Below are 22,566 nucleotides of genomic sequence, written 5' to 3' on the forward strand. Positions count from 1 at the left end.
AAATGAACAAATAGACCTTATTCAATTATCTGAACGCTTACCACTGTCAACAAAACACTGGAATCATGTCGAAAACCTGAGTACCAAAACCAGAGTTGAACCTGAACATGACTAAAACCTGAACCAAAATTTAATTCAAAACATCTATTCTGTGAATGAGTTTATGGTGTTTGTGAAATTACAACCACTTTTTCTCCTCAAAAATGCACATACCAAAATCATATAAGATATTTATGCAGAAATTGTAAAGATAAGCAAAAATATTTCTCAAATTTTCCTTTGATAACTTGACTGTCGCTGAAATGATTGCGATCATTTTCTGGAATTGTAAACAAAAAAATGTCATCTTTATTACTAATCAACTGAAATATTGCAAGCCTTTTATTTTTTTAATACATGATTTTTGATAATTGTTTACAGCCTACAGGTATGCTTATGATATTGTAGTATTTTAAGATGGGATATTTGAGTTTTTACAATGATCTGCAATGACAAACCATTAAAATACTTTCAATATTTCATCCATCCATTACCTGCATCGCTTATCCTCAGTAGGGCCGCAGGGGTGCTGGAGCCCATTCCAGCTATCTTCAACACACTGTAAGACAATACTTTTCCCCCTTAGGTTTTAAAATACGCAATGTTGTGGCCACTTTTTGAATGAAGTCGGAACTAAGCCCTATTTTTAATAAAGTCCAAATAAATTCAGGAAAATTAATTAAACAGACTAGATATAATGTACAATTACAAATAATACAAAGGAGTCAAAAAGTATCTGCAAATACACACACATAAGTATTTTTAAGTGGGAGTGTGTCACGTACACCTTTGCTTATTTAAAGTAGTAAAAAAGATATTCAATCACTTTGGTGGGCAGTGGGCAGGGGACACCCTCAACAGAAAACACACTCATTCACACCTTGGGACAATTCAGTCACACCTTGGGACAATTTGGACCGGCCAATTAACCTGACATGCATGTTTTTTGGGATGTGGGAGGAGACCGTAGTGCCCAAAGGAAACCCATGAAGGCACGGGGAGAACATGCAAACTCCACAAGGGGAGGCTGCAGTAGTTGGACCTGCGCACCGTGGGGCTGTGCGCAAACCACCCATTCGCCGTGCCGCCCCTTCAATATTACAGTTGATATGTAATGCTTCCAGAATGTGAGACATTTTTTTTCTTGAACTGCATTACCGAAAAACAAAGAACATAGTCAACTATTCTACTTTTTGGAGACGGTCCTGTGCATGGTGACAGTTGAGTTGAATAAACTCAAAGCGGATAAGGATAATAGTACCTGCCCTCTTGTGAAAAGACAAATCTCTTAATTAATTTTCTACAGGTCAAATTCATGTGTGATTAAAAATGTGGCATTCTGCTATGATTGATTAACTGAAGCTTTATTTAAAAAAACAGCAATGAATTATCAAGCAGGAACAACAAAATATCTGCACAGAAAACACGTTGATGTACGATACAATAATATACAAAAACGTGCCCAAAGGGATTGATTCAAGCCAATGCATTTAAATACTTACCTCTATTCCATTTCCCCCCTGCAGGGAAGACCTATTCAAAATCAAAAGCATAACACAGCGTTTTAACCCACAAAGGAAAATTTGAAAAACAAATGGCATTTCGTACTTCCAATTTCAACACAATAATATACCAACAAAGGTAAGGACAAAGTACCAACATTACAGAATAAATTAAGACACCATCACAGTGTATACTGTGACCAGACCAGCAGTTAGTAGATAAGTTACAACCTGCGAATATTTTTGCCATGTTTTCGTTGTAAAAGCAGACTGTTCCGGGGTTTCACACCACATACAGACTGAAGGATTTTTATACATTTGACTGTTGGGGCGGCAGTAGCTCAGGAGGTAGAGCGCTCGTCTTGGGATCAAGGGATCCCAGTTCGAATCCCAGCTCGTCCGTATTATATGTCGAAGTGTCCTTGGGTAAGACACTGAACCCCTAATACCCCCAATAGGCAGGTTAGCGTCTTACATGGCTGCAATACAAGGCCGCTATTGGGAAATGCGGAGCACATTGTAAAGCGCTTTGGGAAGTCATTGACTTGAAAAGCGCTATATAAATGCAGCTCATTTCATTTCACTATAAAGGATTTTATACGATTGAATACAAATTACATTTAATGCAAAATATATTCACTGGCTGGGCTGTGGTGCGAGGTCAGTGCACTCTGGTGGAAAATGTCGTTTACAGGAACGGCGGGATAAGATAATCAGCACATCCAGATGCTGGTGACGCAGAAAGGCCCTGATGATGTAGAAACGCTTGGTGTTGTTTTGAGTACCCCAGACATCGGGACTCTTCTGCGACATGGTGAAGCCCAGGGGGCTTCCTTGGCACGCCCATGGGAGGAGTCAGCCCGCCATCATGCGGGGAGAAGATAGCTAATAGGAGAAAGCTAAAGGACTTGAGAAAAAGGCTTCCCAGAGACTCAAACGTCACTAATTACGCCATTTTCGATGGAGTACACTTAGTTAATTTGTTAATGAAAATAAATATGTCCCCGTGTGGAAATGTCAGCTTCCTGTTCATCTTTTCCCTCAAGAAACGAGCGCGCATAAATTGTTGGGTGAATGTAGGTTGTGTTTGGTTAATGGAGTCAGATAACTAATTCAAACAATTTGGTAAACGGTACATTTTGATAGTTAATTCCCAACAAGACACACAAAAACCCTTACGCGTTGTTCCAATTCTATGTATTTAAAGTTCTCTATAGGCTCTCTCCTTATGATGTGATGATTCATAAGAGGCACCAGAACTTCACGAGGTAAGGACAAAAGGCAAAATATAAGCTGAATCAAAAAGCAATAATATATAATAATAGTAATAATGAATATATTAATACAAATGAAAATGCTTATAATAATTGAACATGAGTATTAAATCAATGGATAGACTCACGGTTAACGAATCCGTTAGCAACATGGGTCATCAGGGCACCAAAGAGGACGCAACTCTGGACATCATTCTCCATTGTGGACGGTTACTGGCCTGTTCTTGGGTCGTGGCAAATTCAGAACGAGTCCATTCCTTAATGCTGTGGGTCCAGTTCTTCTTCTGTACCCTTGGACTCTGCCCTGGAGAATTATCTTGGTCAGTCCTGGTTATCTTGTGACGTGACCATACCACTAAAGTTTTCGTTTGTCACATGGGCTAAGTAACTGATGCCTAGAAGTTTCCTGAAGCATCACATCTCCAAGGCCTGGATTTTCTTTTCCAGTTTTGCTGTGAGAGTCCATGTCTCGCAAACGTAGAGAAAGATGGAAGTAACCAGCGCTTGAGTCTGATCTTTGAGTTCACTACGATGACCTCGTCCATCCAAATGGGTTTAAGCCTGGCAAGTGTGACCGTGGTTTGAGCTATCCTGGCCCTGATTTCCGATTTCATGTGACAGCTCCAAGATATTTAAATTTGGTGACAGGTTCTAGTTCTCTGTGGTCGATGGAGATGTTTATGGTGATACCTTGGGGATTGTTGATCATTGCTTTAGTTTTAGATTTCCATCCCATACTGACATGATACTTTTTCAAGGCAATTGACCAGATATAATAAAAAAGAAAATAATTATGACAATGCTAATAGTAATGAATACTTTCAAGGCATATTTTGAAAGTATTTCACGATAGTATAAGGCGCCTTAACTCTGAAAAGACCGAAATGTTAGTTATTGGTCCATCTAAATGCCGTGACTTGTTCTCAAAAACTGCTCTGAACATTGACAAATGTAATATCACCCAAAGTGACTGAGTCAAATATCTAGGTGTCATATTTGACCCCGATCTGTCCATTCAAACACATGTTAAGAATATTACTAGAACAGCTTTTTTCCATTTTCGCAACATTGCTAAAATTCGTCCTATGCTGTCTCAGTCAGATGCGAATATTATAATTCACGCGTTTGTTACTTTCCGTCTCGATTACTGTAATGCACTACTCTCTGGTCTCCCGAAGTCCAAAATCAAGAGCCTTTAGCTGGTACAAAATGCTGCAGCGAGGCTTTTAACTAGGACAAGAAAGTTTGACCACATGACCCCAATTTTAGCTAACCTGCATTGACTCCCTGTTAGCTTAAGATGTGATTTTAAGGTTCTGTTAGTATTATACAAAATCATGCATGGACCTGCTCCCTTATATCTTTCTGATTTAATTTCCCCCTATGTTCGGGTCGGGAGCCTTCGCTCTGAAAACGCTGGTCGTCTAGTGATCCCAAGAGCCAAGAAGAGATCCACAGGTTCGAGGGCGTTCTCCATTCGGGCCCCGGTGCTGTGGAATGCTCTTCCCCCTGAGATTCGATCTGCAACCTCAGTGGAAATGTTTAAATCTAAGCTTAAAACACACTTGTACTCTATGGCACATGAATAACCTATATTTTATGTTGATAATATGTGTATTATGTGCCCTCATGTAGATTTTAGATGAGGGATTGTGACATAATAGAATGTAGTTTGCAATAGTATTTAATCTGTGCAGCCCTTTGAGACTCTTTGTGATTAAGGGAGTCACAAATAAACATGACTTGACTTGATAGTATAAGATACAACATTCAGCCACTTCATAAAAAGGGCGGTGGCTTAATTTTATACATTTACTTTTTACATTTAAGACATTACAAATGCCATACTAATACATTCCGATATGATTCCTTATTCTAAATAAACGACTACGCAAATGTTGAACTAATCGTCTCCAACCCTCCTGGGATGTTTACTCTCGTTGCCACGCAACGGTTGCCACGTGAAGCGTCAACAACGCAGGATGCGTGACGTCACCACTTCAAAGCAGAGACGCGGTTTCAGAACCATCGTCCCCTTTCTGTGTTGCACTTCTGCTGGATCTAGAAATGACGGGAGTGCATTTAGACCCTAGCCGGGCTCCGGTCGCCTTCGGGCGGCTGGCTATCCCGGAGCTGTTCGCCCAGCTGGTGGAACCTGACGCCCCCACGAGGCTGCGCGCACTCGCGTCCCTCTGCGACCTCACGCACGACCCGGAGCGGCTTTACCAGGTCGTCAGTGAAGGTGCGTATCAGGGTTTGCTGATTTGAGCACTGCAAAAAAACAAACAAAAAAAAAACAAACAAACAAAAAACAGCATTCAAGCTTGTTCAGGTTGACTCACAAAACAATTAGAGGAGATCGGGTACAGTCAAGTTTATTTGTACCGCCCTTAATAACTAAGTCTGGAAGGGATGTAAACGATAGAAAATAAAAGAAAAAGAACAAAAGAAGCAAAATAAAGCTACATAAATAAAAATGAAGAGAAATATTGAGAGAGATAAAGAAATTGAGGGATATAGAAAAATAATCACAGAAGAGAAAAAGAAAGACAATGTGAGAGCAAGAGAGAAGGAAGCAAAAGAAAAATGAAAGAAAAAAGAATGGAAAAAAGAAAAAGAAAAGAAAGAAAAAAGAAAGAAAAAGAAACAAAAGAAAGTACGCAATACTGGGTACGGTTGTAACACTGGTAGTAGACAGTTAAAATAGTGCATGTACAGCTCGTTGGCCACTTTTTCGTTTTTTATTCGTTAATTTTTTTTAAAATATCAAATAAAGTGTGTTCCACTTCATGATTGTGTCCCACTTATTGTTGATGCTTCACAAGAAATTCCAGTTTAATATCTTTATGTTTGAAGTCTGAAATGTGGCAAAGGGTCACAATGTTCAAGGGGGCCGAATAGTTTCGCAAGCCACTGTATATGGAAATACTACAAAATACGACAGAGAGAGTACAAAAATACCAAAAGAAATAATACTATAGTAATACTACAAAAATACTATAATCTGAATACCACTGTAATAATACAGAAATACTACAAAAATGCTACAAATAGACAACCAAAAATATACTTTTGAAATATAAGTACTACAGAAATACTAAAAAATACTACAATGGAAATACATAAAACTTACTTCAGAAATACAACAAAAATAGTACAAAAATAAAACTACACTAACACTACAAAAAAACTACAGAGCTTCAATAAAAATACTTAAAAAATACAAAAACCCTACAGAAATACTTCAAAACTAAATAACAAATCAAGTGCTTAAAACAGGGACCTAATATGTTATTTTGCTCTAATTGTGGTCGTTTCAAAACCAATTTGATAAAACTCATTTATTTAGAAAAGAAATATAACATGTTTCAACTCCAAATAGTTGCCCACCCCTGGAGTAGAACATGGAATTTATGCAAATTAACAAGCTATAGGGCCCCAAATGTAATTTTGCTTAGGGCCCCATGAAGGCTTGGGCCAGTCCTGGTCTTTAGCATATATTACCTGAAACAAGTAGCCCGGCAGCTAGTTTGTTAGCATGCAGCACTATAGTGCAGAGTTCCAGGGTTCAATTCCAGCTCCCGTGGCGTCCTCGTGCATAGTTTGCATGTTCTCCCTGTGCCTGTGTGAGTTTCTTTCCTATCACATTCCAAAAACATGCATGTCAGGTTAATTGACAGTGAATTGTCAGCTGTGATGGGGTCCAACACCCCTGTAACTCTTGTGTGAGGATAAATGGGCAATAAATAGATGGACGTGAAACAAAAACCAGTGAGTAAGAAGTTGGAAATCTTACATGTTTTTGGACCATAAAACTGAGACAGTATCAAGTCAAGTCATGTTTATTTGTGACTCCCTTAATCACAAGGAGTCTCAAACGGCTGCACAGACTATTACAGACTACAGACTGTTATTACACCATCCCCTGATCTAAAACCTACATGAGGGCAAGGAAAAACTCAAAAACCTCAACATGAAGAAACTGAAGAAACCTTGAGAAGGGACCGCACATGCAGTAATCCTCTGTGTAAGGTATACATGAAAAGGGGAGTATCTTAAATCAGTGGCATGAATAAAACTCTCTCAATTGGTCTTTGACTCTTGCAACAACTCCGAGTTACGACTGTACCCGGTCACCCCTGTTCAATTTATATACCCCAAAAATGTTCATGTAAATATTTAGCTTTGTTTTTGTGCACCAAGTGGGAAGAACACAAAATTTTGCGTTATATTGGTTATGAAGGTTTTCTGGATCAGTTGGAGGTTCTGTTGAAGGATGGGGATGCAGCAGTAAGGACCAGAACCTGTGAACTCCTGCATCTTATTACCAGCCACAACATCGCAAGGTAAACACTTGTTGAAGGAACATATCAGGATAACCATTGTCACCCTTCAATAATCAGGAAACGATTATCTAAAAAAAAGTACAAGGTTTTTTAAAATATGGGTTAAAGGTACAGTAATGCTCAAAAGATTCTGAAAAAATCTCTTTTTGAAATACATATTTGCATACCTGTCAAACTCAGCCCCTTGTTAATGATTGCAATTCCCCTTAAGTTAGTTGCCTTAGTTCAAACAAATAGCGTTCTCAGGTAGGGACAAAAACATCTTCTTTCTGCTCCGTATGTCAGGGGGACCAGAACAGAGCAGGAGACCCCAGAGCGTTCGTTACAAGTCTTTTATTTGGGGAAGCGTAAGGGTTAGCGGGAGACGCGATGACCGTCGAACGTCAGCAGCAACGCCGTGAAGACAACTTCGGAACACGTAGCCAATCGTAGCGTGGGACGGAAGCAGGTCGAGTTTACCGGGACTGGAGAGAAGATCGTAGCGTGGGACGGAAGCAGGTCGGATCGGAGGCAGGCAGGCAGAATCAGGTAAACAAGAAGGCACAGGTAATCGGGAGAGTCATACGGGGTACAGAAGTAATCCTCCGACGAAGAGGTCTCCGCGTAGCATGCTTAAAAAGGGAACATAAACCAATCAGGAAGCGCATTCCAGCGCGCCAGATGATTACCCCAGGTGGCTCCACTTGGGTAATCATGACACCGTATTGAAACAAGATTTTTCCTTTGTCATGCGACCTTCTCAAAAAAGGGAAAAACTAAATAAACTGCATTAATAATTAAGATACACTAATGCACATTTAAGGGTGGTACGGCCGCTGAGTGGTCAGCGCGTCCGTAACACGGTTCTGAGGTCATGGGCTCAAATCCAGCTACCAGCTGTGAAGGTTAAAATACAGTTCTAGGTTTTTGATGGCCCTTCCATCGGAGGCGCGTGCTTCCAGAATCAGCCCAGGAAGGAATCACGCTCCACCTATGGCTAGAGGCTCATTTATCGGAAAGCACAGGCATAGAACAACACTTCTGATTGGCTTAAGGGAGGTCACATGAATACAAGAAAAGAATCTGATTGGTTTAGACAGAAAACACATGTTTAAATGAAGTGAATGATGCTGGTTGCTAGATGGCGTGTAATCATGATAAATGAGCAGTAAGGAAAAGAAAAGAAAGGAATGTAAGGAGGAAAACTCTTAAGCAGGCTTCCTGGCACTTCCCAGCACCAAAGCGAAGGCCATCTTAATTGATAGTTAGCGGTCCCCAAGAGGATACAATTATTGCAAGAATACAAACAGGACCTGCTTGTACTAATACGATCCCATACTGTAAGTTAACACCCAATGTAAATATCTTCGGCCTCTACATACCCACACTTTCTTGTGTAAATATTGTGTAAATTATCTTTCTATCTTTTTTAAATTGTTTTTTATACTCACAGCAAAATGTGAACCTGGAGTGCCACGTCCAATTTTGTTGTCATAATATGTTCAACCCATTTTGTAACAATGATAATAAAGTTATATTCTATTGTATTCTATTCTATTCTATTCTATTCTATTCTCATCTCATTAGCTGCACTGCTTATCCTCAGTAGGGTCACAGAGGTGCTGGAGCCCATCCCAGCAATCATCGGGCAGTGGGCAGGGGACACCCTGAACTGGTTGCCAGCCAATCGCAGGGCACACAGGGACAGACAACTCGCTCGCTCATTCACACCTAGGGACAATTTGGACCGGCCAATCCACCTGATATGCATGGGAGGAAACCGGAGTGCCCAGAGGAAACCCACGCAAGCACGGGAAGAACATACAAACTCCGCACAGGAAGTCTGGTAGCTGGATTTGAACCCACACAGGAGGTTCCCAAGACCTTAGAACTGTGCTGCGCACGCGCTAACCACTGCGCCGCCGTGCTGCCCTCTATTCTATTCTATTCTATTCTATTCTATTCTATTCTATTCTATTCTATTCTATTCTATTCTATTCTATTCTATTCTATTCTATAATCTTTGGCGTTAAGGTACTTTTGAGGATAAAAGCATACAAAAGCACATTCAAACTATAATCAAACTATTGTTTCCATTACACCAACCTTCCTCTGCGAAGTTTGCATGTTCTTCCCGTGCTTGCGTGGGTTTCCTCCGGGCACTCCGGTTTCCTCCCACATTCATAAAAGATGCATGTCAGGTGAATTGGCCGGTCCAAATTATCCCTAGATGTGAATGAGCGTGTGAACTATTTGTCTCTGTGTGCCCTGCGACTGGCGGAATGGGCTCCAGCACGCCCGCGACCCTACTGAGGATAAGTAGTGCAGATGATGAATGGATGAATGAATAGATAATGCACGTTTAGTCGTTTATTGTGTAGTCATTCCTCATAAGTGCCACTAGATAAGAGCAAAGTGATTCTTTTGTCCAACAAAAGTTCTTCACTTTTTCTTGAATTAAAATGAGAAAAATCGGTTCATTGCTTATCAGACTCCCTTAATGTATTTGAAAATCCATCCATTCAGCCATCCATCCATCCATCCATCCATCCATCCATCCATCCATCCATCCATCCATCCATTGATTTCTCCTATCCTCAGTAGGGTTGCGTCGGTGCTGCAGTCCATCTCAGCTTTCTTCTGGCAGTGGGCAGGGGGCACCTTGGACTGGTCACCATTGGTGCTTTCTATGCTAAAAGTCAAAACTGATTCGTTTCTATCTCCAGACAGGCCCTCCTGTGCTCACCCCTACTGCCCCGTCTTTCTCAGCTACTTGATGACCCGTCCCCACTCTGCAGAACACGCGCCCACCGCGTAATGAACAGCCTGGCGCTTCTGCCCGCAGGTAGGCAAGTCCCCTTGATGACGCCAACAATCCACACTAAACACTTTATTTTTTCACCTCATCATGAATGAATGAAAACTTTATTTCGAACATTAAAATAAAAACAGGATGAAAACAATGGGTCAACAACAAAATAATGTCACATAACTTGTTCAAAAAGGGGTAGTCAGAAGCAGATGCTTATTTTCCCGACCCCTTTATCTTCCCTATTAAATACATTTTACAAATCCTCTTCTCCTCTTCTGTCTAATATAACAAAATCTCATGGATATACTTATTACATAGGTCAGATATAGATAATTATAATAATTCACATATTTTATACACTTATCTTGATAATACCCATCCCTCGACGTCAAAATGCCGCTCGTTACCAAATATCACTGCGGCACCAATGATAATAACAACAATAGAAATGAAAAAAATATTTATAATAACAGTTATGATATAATAATAGCAACAATAAGAACAGAGTTAACCATAGTTTTAAACGCAGTATTTCCAATCTCACTCATATCCCATTTTCTTCATCCCTGTATTTCACCAGTAATGTTTTTTTCTATTTAAATTTGAACACATGAATAGTTGGACATTGTTTAATCTCATCTTGTAAATTATTCCAAAGTTTGACTCCACACACAGACACACACATACTTTTCCTGGTTGTTCTCACCCTTGGGATTTTGAATTTACTGCAGCCCCTCAAGTTATAATTTCCCTCTTTCCGAGTAAATAACTTTTGGATGTTTTTTGGCACCATGTTTTTGTTGACCGTAAATAACAGTTGTGAAGTGAATTATTTTATTAAATCATCCAATTTTAATAATTTGGACTGCATGAATTAAATATTAGTATGATCCCGATACCCTACCCTGTGTATGGTTCTTATTGCACGTTTTTGGAGGATAAAAAGGGGCTGTAGTGAACTTTTGTAATTATTGCCCCAGACTTCTGCACAATATGTTAAGTATGGCAGAACTACAGAACAATATAATAAATACAATGCATTATAGTTTAAAATCTCATCTCATCTCATTAACTGCACCGCTTATCCTCAGTAGGGTCGCGGGGGTTCTGGAGCCCATCCCAGCAATCATCGGGCAGTGGGTAGGGGACACCCTGAACTGGTTGCCAGCCAATCGCAGGGCACACAGGGACAGACAACTCGCTCATTCACACCTAGGGACAATTTGGACCGGCCAATCCACCTGAAATGCATGTCTTTGGAATGTGGGAGGAAACTGGAGTGCCCGAGGAAACCCTTGCAAGCATGGGGAGAACATACAAACTCCGCACAGGAAGTCCGGTAGCTGGATTTGAACCCAGACAGGAGGTTCCCGAGACCTTAGAACTGTACCGCACACACGCTAACCACTGCGCCGCCGTGCTGCCTAGTTTTGTCACGTGGTGGACCAGAACAGAGCAGGAGACCCCAGAGCGTTCGTACAATTCTTTTATTTGGGGAAGTGTAAAGGGTTAGCGGGAGACGCGATGACCGTCGAACGTCAGCAGCAACGCCGTGAAGACAACTTCGGAAGACGTAGCCAATCGTAGCGTGGGACGGAAGCAGGTCGAGTTTACTGGGACTGGAGAGAAGATCGTAGCGTGGGACGGAAGCAGGTCGAGTTTACCGGGACTGGAGAGAAGATCGTAGCGTGGGACGGAAGCAGGTCGGATCGGAGGCAGGCAGAATCAGGTAAACAAGTCCAGAAGGCACAGGTAAATCAGGAGAGTCAAACGGGGTGCAAAAGTAATCCTCAGACGACGAGGTCTCGGCGTAGCGTGCTTAAAAAGGGAACATAAACCAATCAGGAAGCGCATTCCAGCGCGTCAGATGATTACCCCAGGTGGCTCCACTTAGGTAATCATGACAAGTTTAAAATAAATTTGGCTTTATCAATTATTAAAATGCTTTTAGATACCTTAGTTTCTATGTGTTTGATGTGTCTGATGTATGTATAACTGTGTGATGAGGTGTGTATCATTTGTTGGGTAGGCGCGAAAGCCTTGCAAGCTCTGGTTCCAAAATTGATGCTGAAGCTGGAAGATCAACAGGAGGAGAAGGAGGAGGAGATACAAGCCTTGCTGTTGTCCACGCTCAGTTGCTGCTCCCGATTGGACGCCGGGCCTGCTTTGTCCCATCGTGGGGTTGAACTCATCGGGCACAAACTCTCGCACGCTTGTTCTAACATCCGGAGGGAGGCGGCGGGCGCGATGATGGCACTGAGGTTTGTAGGGCTGTGGAGGTGAACTATATCATGGGAAATGTAGTCATGATGACTATGTGCTGCTATCAGTATAAGCTTTTATACCTGTTAAATTCAGTCAATTGCTTCCCTTGATAATTATTGCAACCCTTATTACTGCGGCGCCTATCTACTAACAATCAAACATTCTGTGTAGGATAAAAACAAAGATAATCTGTTTATACGCTTTTATTTTATTTGCCAAATTGACAACACAAAAAATTCTTTCAGCCTCTTTTTGAGTTCTTTCCCCACTTGCAGTAAATTTAGTGTTGCTGATTATATGTGGCAGTGCGGGATTTTGTAGACAATACAGTATATGATCTACAGACAGTCATTACTCAGTTAACCTATACTTTATGTTGAGAATATCTGTGTATTATTTGTTATTGCAACATCCATTGCAGCATGGCCATCCTGGAAGGGGGATTACTTCATGTGCAGTCCCTTCTCAAGGTTTCTTCGTTTTCTTGATGTTGAGGTTTTTGAGTTTTTCCTTGCCCTCATGTAGGTTTTAGATCAGGGGATGGTGTCATAATAGTCTGTGGTTTGGAAAAATCTGTGGTCTGTGTAGCCCTTTAAGACTCTTTGTGATTAAGGGGTATACAAAATAAATAAACAAACAAACACTTACTCGTTCATTCATACACTCATTCACACATACACTCATTCACACATACACTCACACACTCATTAACACATTAACTCATTCGCACATACTCATTCACTCATTCACACCTACACTCATTCACACATACACTCAGTCACACATACACTCATTCACACATACACTCACACACACTCATACACTAATTTACACATTTACTCATTCACACATACACTCATACACTCTTACACTCATACACTCATTTACACATTCACTCACACTAACACACTCACACACTCATACACTCATACACTCATTCACACATACACTCATTCACACATTCACACATAAACTCATTCACACATGAACTCATTCACACAGACACTCGCACACTCATACAGTCGCACACACATTCACGTATTCACACATTCACTCATTCACACATTCACACATTCACTCAAACACTCACACATTCACTCATTCACACATACACTCATTCACACATACACTCACACTCTCATACACTCATACACTCATTTACACATTTACTCATTCACACATACACTCATACACTCTTACACATTCACTCGTTCACTCATTCACTCATACACTCAAACACCCACACACTCATTCACACACTCATTCACACATACACTCACTCACTTGTAACATGGAGGAGCCAGGAATCGAACCTGCGATGAGCACTTAACCTCCTTAGCTACTACTCTTTTTAAATCAATATATATCTTAATGAATTATATATGTTTTCTTTCTACAACTGTATTTACTATTTTTTACAATTGGGAGGCACTAAATAATAAACACTGTCCCACTAACAACTATGAAACATGAGCACATGAAAAATAAGCATATCAGGAAGTCAACAAGTACAAATCACATCGAGTGCCTATTTCAAGCGCCATTATCAAATCACTATTTCAAGGGGTAAATATTGGTATCAGTCTGAAAAAAAGCGATATTGTCATGGTTGCCAATTGGCTCCGCCCGTTTGGCGCAAGCTGTGGCTCGTTGACTGATTGGCTTCCATCCTGTTTAAGCTCAGTGTGTCAGGAGGACCAGAACAGAGCAGGAGACCCCAGAGCGTTCGTTACAAGTCTTTTATTTGGGGAAGCGTAAGGGTTAGCGGGAGACGCGATGACCGTCGAACGTCAGCAGCAACGCCGTGAAGACAGCTTCGGGACACGTAGCGTGGGACGGAAGCAGGTCAAGTTTACTGGGACTGAAGAGAAGATCGTAGCGTGGAACGGAAACAGGTCGGATCGGAGGCATGCAGAATCAGGTAAACAAGTAAAAAAAGACACCGGAAAATCAGGCGAGTCAAACGGGGTAAAAGGTAATCCTCCGACCAAGAGTTCTCCGCGTAACGCGTTTAAAAAGGGAGCATTAACCAATCAGGAAGCACATTCCAGCGCGCCACATGATTACCCCAGGTGGCTCCACTTGGGTAATCATGACAGAACCCCCCCCCCTCAAGGAACGGCTCCAGAAGTTCCCCAGGAAAAAAAAAATAAAAATAAACCCACGGCACGTCACAGGGTAACACAGAAAAATCAGGAGAGTCAACTCAGAAGAGTCGGACTCAGGGCGGGCATGTTCAGAAGACTCGGACTCAGGGCGGGCAGGTTCAGAAGAGTCGGACTCAGGGCAGGCAGGTTCAGAAGAGTCGGACTCAGGGCGGGCAGATTCAGAAGAGTCGGACTCAGGGCGGGCAGATTCAGAAGAGTCGGACTCAGGGCGGGCAGATTCAGAAGAGTCGGACTCAGGGCGGGCAGATTCAGAAGAGTCGGACTCAGGGCGGGCAGATTCAGAAGAGTCGCACTCAGGGCGGGCAGGCAGCGGAGTCGAAGTCGAACAGGCAGGCATGGGAGTCGAACAGGCAGGCATGGGAGTCATTGCGCAGTCATACGGCCGGAGGTGCCTTAGCCAATTTTGCCACGTCGGAAAGGACTTGCCGAACTGCACATTCTGAAGGGGAATTGCGCTGCTGATTTAGGCTTTTCATAGCGGTCAGGGGGCAAATGTACGAACGCGGGGTCCATTCTGGTCGGAGGATTCTGTCACGGAAGACCAGAACAGAGCAGGAGACCCCAGAGCGTTCGTACAATTCTTTATTTGGGGGAAGCGTACAGGGTTAGCGGGAGACGCGATGACCGTCGAACGTCAGCAGCAACGCCGTGAAGACAGCTTCGGGACACGTAGCCAATCGTAGCGTGGGACGGAAGCAGGTCGAGTTTACCGGGACTGAAGAGAAGATCGTAGCGTGGAACGGAAACAGGTCGGATCGGAGGCATGCAGAATCAGGTAAACAAGTAAAAAAAGACACAGGAAAATCAGGCGAGTCAAACGGGGTAAAAGGTAATCCTCCGACCAAGAGTTCTCCGCGTAACGTGTTTAAAAAGGGAGCATTAACCAATCAGGAAGCACATTCCAGCGCGCCACATGATTACCCCAGGTGGCTCCACTTGGGTAATCATGACACAGTGCTCTTTCTCACCCTTTGTCAGTCTGTCAACAAACCTCTGCACGGCTCGTGTAACTGGTATCGATCTCGTTGTTCTCTGGCTTCCTGTTCCACGCCAGATTTCTGTCTTTCTTGTTCTGCCCAGCGATTGCCGAATCACTGGCGTTTGTGTTAACGTGCATGACTGCCCCATTTTCCGTCAATTAAAGCTTGTGTGAGATATGTTACGCATCTGGGTCCTCCTCCTGTTCCGGTTCTTGACAGATAGTGAATATCTTTTTTTTGTTTTAAGTCATACGTTCCACGGGATGCTAACGTTAGCATAGCGCTAAATCTCCTGCCCGCTGCTATCAATAAACAGCAGCTTGCACACCCTGACGGAGCTTTTATAGTCGCCGACGACTTTAATCAGGCATGCTTAAGGACTGTACTTCCCAAATTCATTCAATACATGGACTAAGCAATTTGGGAAAAAACACTGGACCGTGTGTACAGTAAACATCTAGTTGGATCCGGTCATCTCTGTCTGTCCCTCGCCCCCTCATACACCCCCCCCTCCGGAGGAAAACAAAGCCTATGCAACAGGGACAGTACAAACATCTTCTTTGTTCCTTTATCTCTTTGTTTTCCTTATCCTCACTGTAAAATGTGGACCTAGAGTGCCACGTCCAATTTCGTTGTCACAATATATCCCATGTTGTAACAATGACAATAAAGGTATATACTATTCTATATTTTCATGCACTGAAGTTGCACATACATAAAAGTATGTCTATTTGACTTTCTTAATCTCGATTAAGAAAAGTTAAAACAAGTTAAGTCATTTTTATTTGAATAGACCTTAATAACAATAACTCTCATTTGTTATTAATATACAAATATATATGAGTAAAGCTAAACAATGACAATTATTTAAACATGTAGGTAATGAGGAATAATCTACTGGTAGAAAGTAAAATCATTTGAAAAATGTATTGAACCTTAATGGCTGTCATGTCCTGCACAGTTGTCATGGCATCCAGCTAGCCCCGCCCCTTGACACCGGCTGAGACGCATTGAACTGATTGCTTGTGGAGTACTTTTGGGACTGCCTGTGGCCAGACCATTGCTTTACGATTTTGAAGACCTGTTCATGCCTGTTTGATCCGTGTAAATGCCTAGTTTGTAATTTTGATTACCTGTGAACCTGTTTTGTTTTGTCTTTGGTCCGTTTGTGTGTTGGACAACTTTTATTTCCTAATTAAAGTGACAGATCGTCTACGCGTATGAGTTCCGACTTCCTGCTTCCTTCCGGTCCGTTTCCTGACAATGGCAGACCGTTCGTCTCTATCGTTGTCACTGTTTTCCACTTCCCCTTATCACTCATTTCTTGGGATTCAATAATATGACAAATGGGCAATAAAACACAGTAGATCACAATAAAACTAGATGTGGTCTTGCCCAACACAATTGGAACAGAACAGGATTAGGTAGAGGGCATGTTATATGTGGAAGTGTCCTTGGGCAAGACACTGAATCCCTTACGCCCCCAATAAGCAGGTCAGCGCCTTGTATGGCTATCGCTGCTATCGGTGTGTGAGTGTGTGTGAATGGGTAAGTGTGAACCACATTGTAAAGCGCTTTGGCAGTAGCTCAGGGGGTAAAGCGCTCGTCTAGGGATCAAGGGATCCCAGTTCGAATCCTGGCTCGTCCGTGTTACATGTCGAAGTGTCCTTGGGTAAGACACTGAACCCCTAATACCCCCAATAAGCAGTTAGCGCCTTACATGGCTGCAAGGCCGCTATTGGGAAATGTGAAGCACATTGTAAAGCGCTTTGGGAAGTCATTGACTTGAAAAGCGCTATAGAAATGCAGACCATTTACCATTTTGCCTTATGTTTGAAGCCAAAAGCATCATTGGAAATGTAGTCACGACAGTTTGTATGCCGATCCAGTGTACCGGTGGAGGGCAAGCGTCAGGTGTGCGAGGCAGCGGTACTTCCCGTTTTGGCAGACCTCCTTCGGGACCAGGACGTGGACGTGCAGGCTAACGCCGCAGGAGCTATCATGAACACGGTGGTCATCACTACAGGTGAGGTACGCCCAAACACACGATGTCACAGAGAACTTCGACCAATGTTCCCTCTAATTTTCCACGGGTCTGAGCTTTCACACAAAGTCTGTGAGCAACGCTTGAAACAACAGTGAGCAACAGCAATCCCAAGTGTGGCAATTGGTGTGTCATTAGTAGTACAATACACAACTGTATTTAATCACATTTTTCAGTGGAAGTACAATGTGGGCAACAAGATTGACTTGGTATAATTGGAAGTTATTTGGATGCAACACAAACTTTTTCTTCTTTTTCCCTGTTTTTTTTTCAAATTTTTCTAATTCCTTTAAAAAAATCTCATTGTGTTTATTTTTTCCTAGTTGTTACTTTTTTCTTTTTGTTCTCTATTTACTTTTTTTCCTTTGTTTCTTTCTTTTTTTCTGGCTTTTTTTTCTGAATTTTCCCTCCTTTTTTCTGTTCCTTTTGTTTCTTTTTTTTCTCAGCTTTTCACTACTTTTTCATTTTGGTATTTTTTTTCTTTTTTGTTCTATTCCCCCTTCCTTTAAGTCATTTTGTGCATAATTTTACATCATATTTGGTCATGTTGGGATGAAAGAAGCAAAAACAACCTGAAGAGCCGTTTAGGACCCGAAAGAGCCTTTTAGTGAGCCGAGCCGAAGAAGCCGGTTCTCGAAAAACTCTACTGACTTGACTCAACTTCGTTCTACTTCGACCTTGACTTCAAAATACCGCATTTAGAACACAACGTCAGGGGAACCCATGTATTTTTACCTTCATGCACTGTAACTTTGACTTAATTCGCTTCTCAATTAGCAATTTCGAGCCCTGATTTTTGTGAGCTGGCTAGATTTTCTTGTGCGCGGAAAAGCTCTGAGTATTGCGCGCACACGCAGCTTAGAGGGAACATTGACCTCAACCAATCTGGTCCCTCCCGTAGGCAAGCATCAGTGTTTGGAACTGGACGTCCTCCCGGTCCTTCTGCAGCTCCTCTCGGAACGCAAAGAAGACGTGGAAGAAGAGAAGAGAAGGAAAGCGCTGAACCTGTATTCTCTAAGGGCTCTCACATCATTGGCCGAAGCTCCCGAGGGGCGTCGGCGCTTGCTGTTGCAGCTCCCTCTGCTGGTGCGGAGGAGCGAACCCCCTGAGGAGGACGCTGACATCCGACGCGCTGCTCGGACGGCTGTCAATGTTGTTACTTGGACTCCTTGAGGAAGTTGGGCTTGCTTCTTTCCATTTTTAATGCTAATATACCAACCAGAGGTTAACCGATATTTAGAAATTTGACGGATATCGGTATCGCAGTGTTCATTTTACCTGTGAAAAGTAATGGGTCCCGGGGACTCGCATGCTCAAAAATCTATGGGTCCCAACAGAGATCTATGGGGCCCCAAAATTTAGTGTGCTTCATGCCCTTACAAACTGTCGTATTTTTCCTTACGAAATACAAAACAAATTTTTTTTTCAAACATGATTATTCATGTAGTTTAACATGTTATATTGTACCGTATTTTCCGCACTATAGGGCGCACCGGGTTATAGGGCGCACCCCCAAAAAATAGTTTTTGGTCCTATATCTTCCATAGATAAGGCGCACCGGATTATAAGGAGCTACAATGGGAACGTCGACAAAACAGTCAGAAAGTTCAGTCCAACTTATTACACCCTTGACATTCTCAAAGCTTGCAAAGACGCAAATACGTGTCGAGAACACGTGCGGATGCTGTGTCCGTACGATGTCACTCAAATGCATCATTTCATCATTCGGAAGGTTAAAGTCTTGGGATTCAAGAAATGCCAAACATTCCTTAGTTTCTATTTTCTTTTTCACTCGCAACTTTACTGTGCATATGACAATAAACACTTGGAATTGAGTTTAATTTAAGAAAAGACCCATCACAGAAACATCGATATCACTCTGAAACAAGATACTGGGAAAATATATAGCCGGAGTAGCTCACCGAAGTCGTTGCGTTCAATAATATTGTGCAACCATGGTCCTCTTAAATCCGTGAGTGTAGTAAATCCAGGAGAGTAAAATATTTACAGATACAGTACAGAAAAGTAAAATACTGTTTTCTCTATGCCGTCAACCCAACATGCTATTCACATTCATCTTTTTCAGCCAATTGCAGGCTTTGTTTTGCCCCTTTAGCCTATGCCAGCCTGTAAATGATAAAAAGGATCCGCCCCCTTTACCTCCGAATAACTTTAGCCAATAGTGATCGATTCAACTGATGATTGACACATCTTTTTCGGCCAATTGCAGGGTTTGTTTTGCCCCTTTAGCCTTTACCTCCGAATAACTTTAGCCAATAGTGATGGATTCAAATGATGATTGACACATTGGTTAGCCAATGAAACGCCGGTATATAAATCCCAGCATACACCGCGGACTACTTTCGTGTTCGGGGGAAACTTTAGTCGGCGGCTGCTTTCCTTAGTTGCAAGACTTTGCGACTTAATATTGATCCATATATAAGGCGCACTGTATTACAAGGCGCATGGTCAGCTTTTGAAAAAAATTAAGACTTTTAGGTGCGCCTTATAGTGCGGAAAATACAGTACATGTGTTTCCTATATATTGTTAATGAACATTTTGTTGTGGGCAGCACGGCGGAGCAGTGGTTAGCGCTTGTGCGGCACAGTTCATGTCATGGGAACCTGTCGTGGGTTCAAATCCAGCTCCAGACTTCCTGTGCGGAGTTTGTATGTTCTCCCCGTGCTTGCGTGGGTTTCCTCCGGGCACTCCGGTTTCCTCCCACGTTCCAAAAACATGCATTTCAGGTGAATTGGCCGGTCCAAATTGTCCCTAGGTGTGAATGAGCGAATGAGTTGTCTGTCCCTGTGTTCCCTGCGATTGGCTGGCAACCAGTTCAGGGTGTCCCCTGCCCACTGCCCGGAGATGGCTGGGATTCATTTTCTCCTTTTTTACTTCCTATTTTTCTTAACTTCTTTATACAACATAATCATTAATGCATAGAAGCAAGTGAGCTGTTTGAGAGACGGCTCTTTAATGAGTTGAGCCGAAAAAGCCGGTTCTCTAAAAAGAGATGGACTTTCACTACTCAACTCGGCGTGCAGACGAAAACTCGAACTGCGAGACCAAAACAACAATGGCGGATCTGCTTGACGAAAAGTTTGGAGTGAGGTAAATCTTTGTTAAAAAATGATAATGACAATTTCGTGTCAAAGAAGTTGCGTCCCGGGGACGCACGTTGATTTGACACGATGCGTCCCCAGCATAAATTATGCGTCTAGGACGCAGGGACGCGGGAAACGCTCCTTTTTTTTATGCAACAGGCCGAATAAATATATTTAAAACTGGGTTATTTATCTTTCCGTCTCTCCGGCCTTCTGTCACACACACTACACACCCCACGCCTTTTGATTGGATCAGCATAATATACTATAAGAGTGTCTAAAATAATAATAATTCTCATGGGTGCTTATGGTGAGAACTGACTGTTTTGTGGGGTGTGTTTTCCATCATACAAGTATCTTTGGACCTGCTAAGTATACTAAACTGTTATAAAAAGTCAAGGCATGAGAGGTTGAGCCAGATGCCTCCAACATCAAGCTTCCGTTTGTCTGCCCTAACTATGAGATGTGCAGAACATGTCTGTTTCGTGTTCTTATCAAGATGTATATCCATATGATTGTATCCCCAGTTATTTATTTTTTGGGGTTTTGGTTTTACCATCATAACCTTTCACGACCAGAACGGAAGTAGGACCCAGATGCGTAACGTTAATCACGAGTTTATTGAGATAGAGGAAAGGCAGCGCCCGCGATCCGGTGCTCGCTGGACGCGGGAAGCAAGCCGCTCTCAGAATCGAAACGTGTTCCGAATGCGGAAGTGGATCTTCCGGAGGGGGAGATCGTAGACGGAAAAACAGGTCGTTAGCCGGGATGGGAGATCAGAACGTGGTCGCGGTCAAAAAACGAGTCGTTAGCCGGGACGGGAGATCAAAACGTGGTCAAGGTCAAAAAACTGGTCGTAGCCGGAGACAAACGGGGAAAGCAGGAATAGACAGGTGGAAAACGGGTGAAAAGCGGGACCGAGGGGAGTCAGAGTCAAAAATTGCTTGCTTGTGAAAACAGGTTCGCTGACGGACTGACAACAGGCGAGTGAAAGGACTGAGCTTAAGTAGGACGGTGAACCAATCAGGCAGCCAGCAGCTGCCGCCAACTGAGCGGGCACAGGTGAATGTAATCAGTCATCATGACACATTGTTTATAAATAATGATCCTGATTTTGATGAATTTGCATAATATGATGGTGACAGCAATATAATAACAGCGTTCCACAATAACAATAGACATATGGTTGATAGTGATAACTAAAAAGTAGTAGTCATGATAATCGTTGTGATAATAATAACAAGCTAACTATTAGCTTTACCCATCTATTGACTGTCTGAGGCTTTCACTAGATGCACTCGGATAAACTTCCTTTTTCATCTTTTCTGGGGCTTCCTTTGGCATTTGAAACAGTCTTTTTCTTACTTTCACCATTTTCATCCTGGAATAAAGGAAAACCACAATCACGCGTGATATCGCTATCATTCATCACCACCCCAAACAAGTGCACAAGGAGGTATAAAATATGTATCTTTTTGTATGAATAGAAAAAATAGCATCTTATGCCTATAAAGACAATTCTAGTTCTAATATTGAATTCATGTCCTCAATTTTCATGTCACGGAGAGTGAGTTCATGCCTCGAGGAGTCATCTTATCTGCTCTGATGAGACCTTCAGGGACCTATTGAATTATAATGGACTTTGAATGACTGACCTGCTGCATTCAATGGACACATATCAGGGTCAGTGCTTTGAACGCCGCCCATAAAATTTCATCCGTAATGTCTTGTTTCTCTCTTTGGACCACGGGTCTCAAATTTCATATACTTGGGGACGGCTGGTGCTAGGGTCTCGGCGAGGTTGGGCCAAATCATGTTTGTCACAAGAAAAGCTCTGATAAATATATCTCACGTTCTCAAATATATTTCACTCATTTTTGTACACAAAATAAGATCTAAATATGAAATAAAACATTTAGAATTCATATAAAAAAATAAACCAATCAATCAGTACATACAATACATGAATCCAAAATTTGTGTGGGTTGCAGTTACCGTATTTTCCGCACTATAGGGCGCACCCCCCAAAAATAGTTTTTGGTCCTATATCTT

The 22,566-nt window shown here is 42.2% G+C and overlaps 1 protein-coding gene across 1 annotated transcript; it reads left to right on the top strand.

Annotated features, from left to right (window-relative positions):
- Nucleotides 1-4,811: 4,811 nt before the first annotated feature.
- On the top strand, nucleotides 4,812-20,698 carry rsph14 (radial spoke head 14 homolog). Its single transcript, XM_088336644.1, has 6 exons — nucleotides 4,812-5,057; nucleotides 7,059-7,161; nucleotides 9,867-9,985; nucleotides 11,982-12,213; nucleotides 17,255-17,391; nucleotides 18,311-20,698. The coding sequence occupies exons 1-6, from the start codon at nucleotides 4,883-4,885 to the stop codon at nucleotides 18,580-18,582; spliced, it is 1,038 nt and encodes a 345-aa protein (XP_088192770.1). The 5' UTR covers nucleotides 4,812-4,882; the 3' UTR covers nucleotides 18,583-20,698.
- The last annotated feature ends 1,868 nt before the right edge of the window (nucleotides 20,699-22,566 follow it).

The sequence above is a fragment of the Urocampus carinirostris genome, chromosome 5, assembly GCF_059441175.1.
Source record: "Urocampus carinirostris isolate Australia breed hairy pipefish chromosome 5, RoL_Ucar_1.0, whole genome shotgun sequence".
In the NCBI taxonomy this organism is placed as follows: Eukaryota; Metazoa; Chordata; class Actinopteri; order Syngnathiformes; family Syngnathidae; genus Urocampus; species Urocampus carinirostris.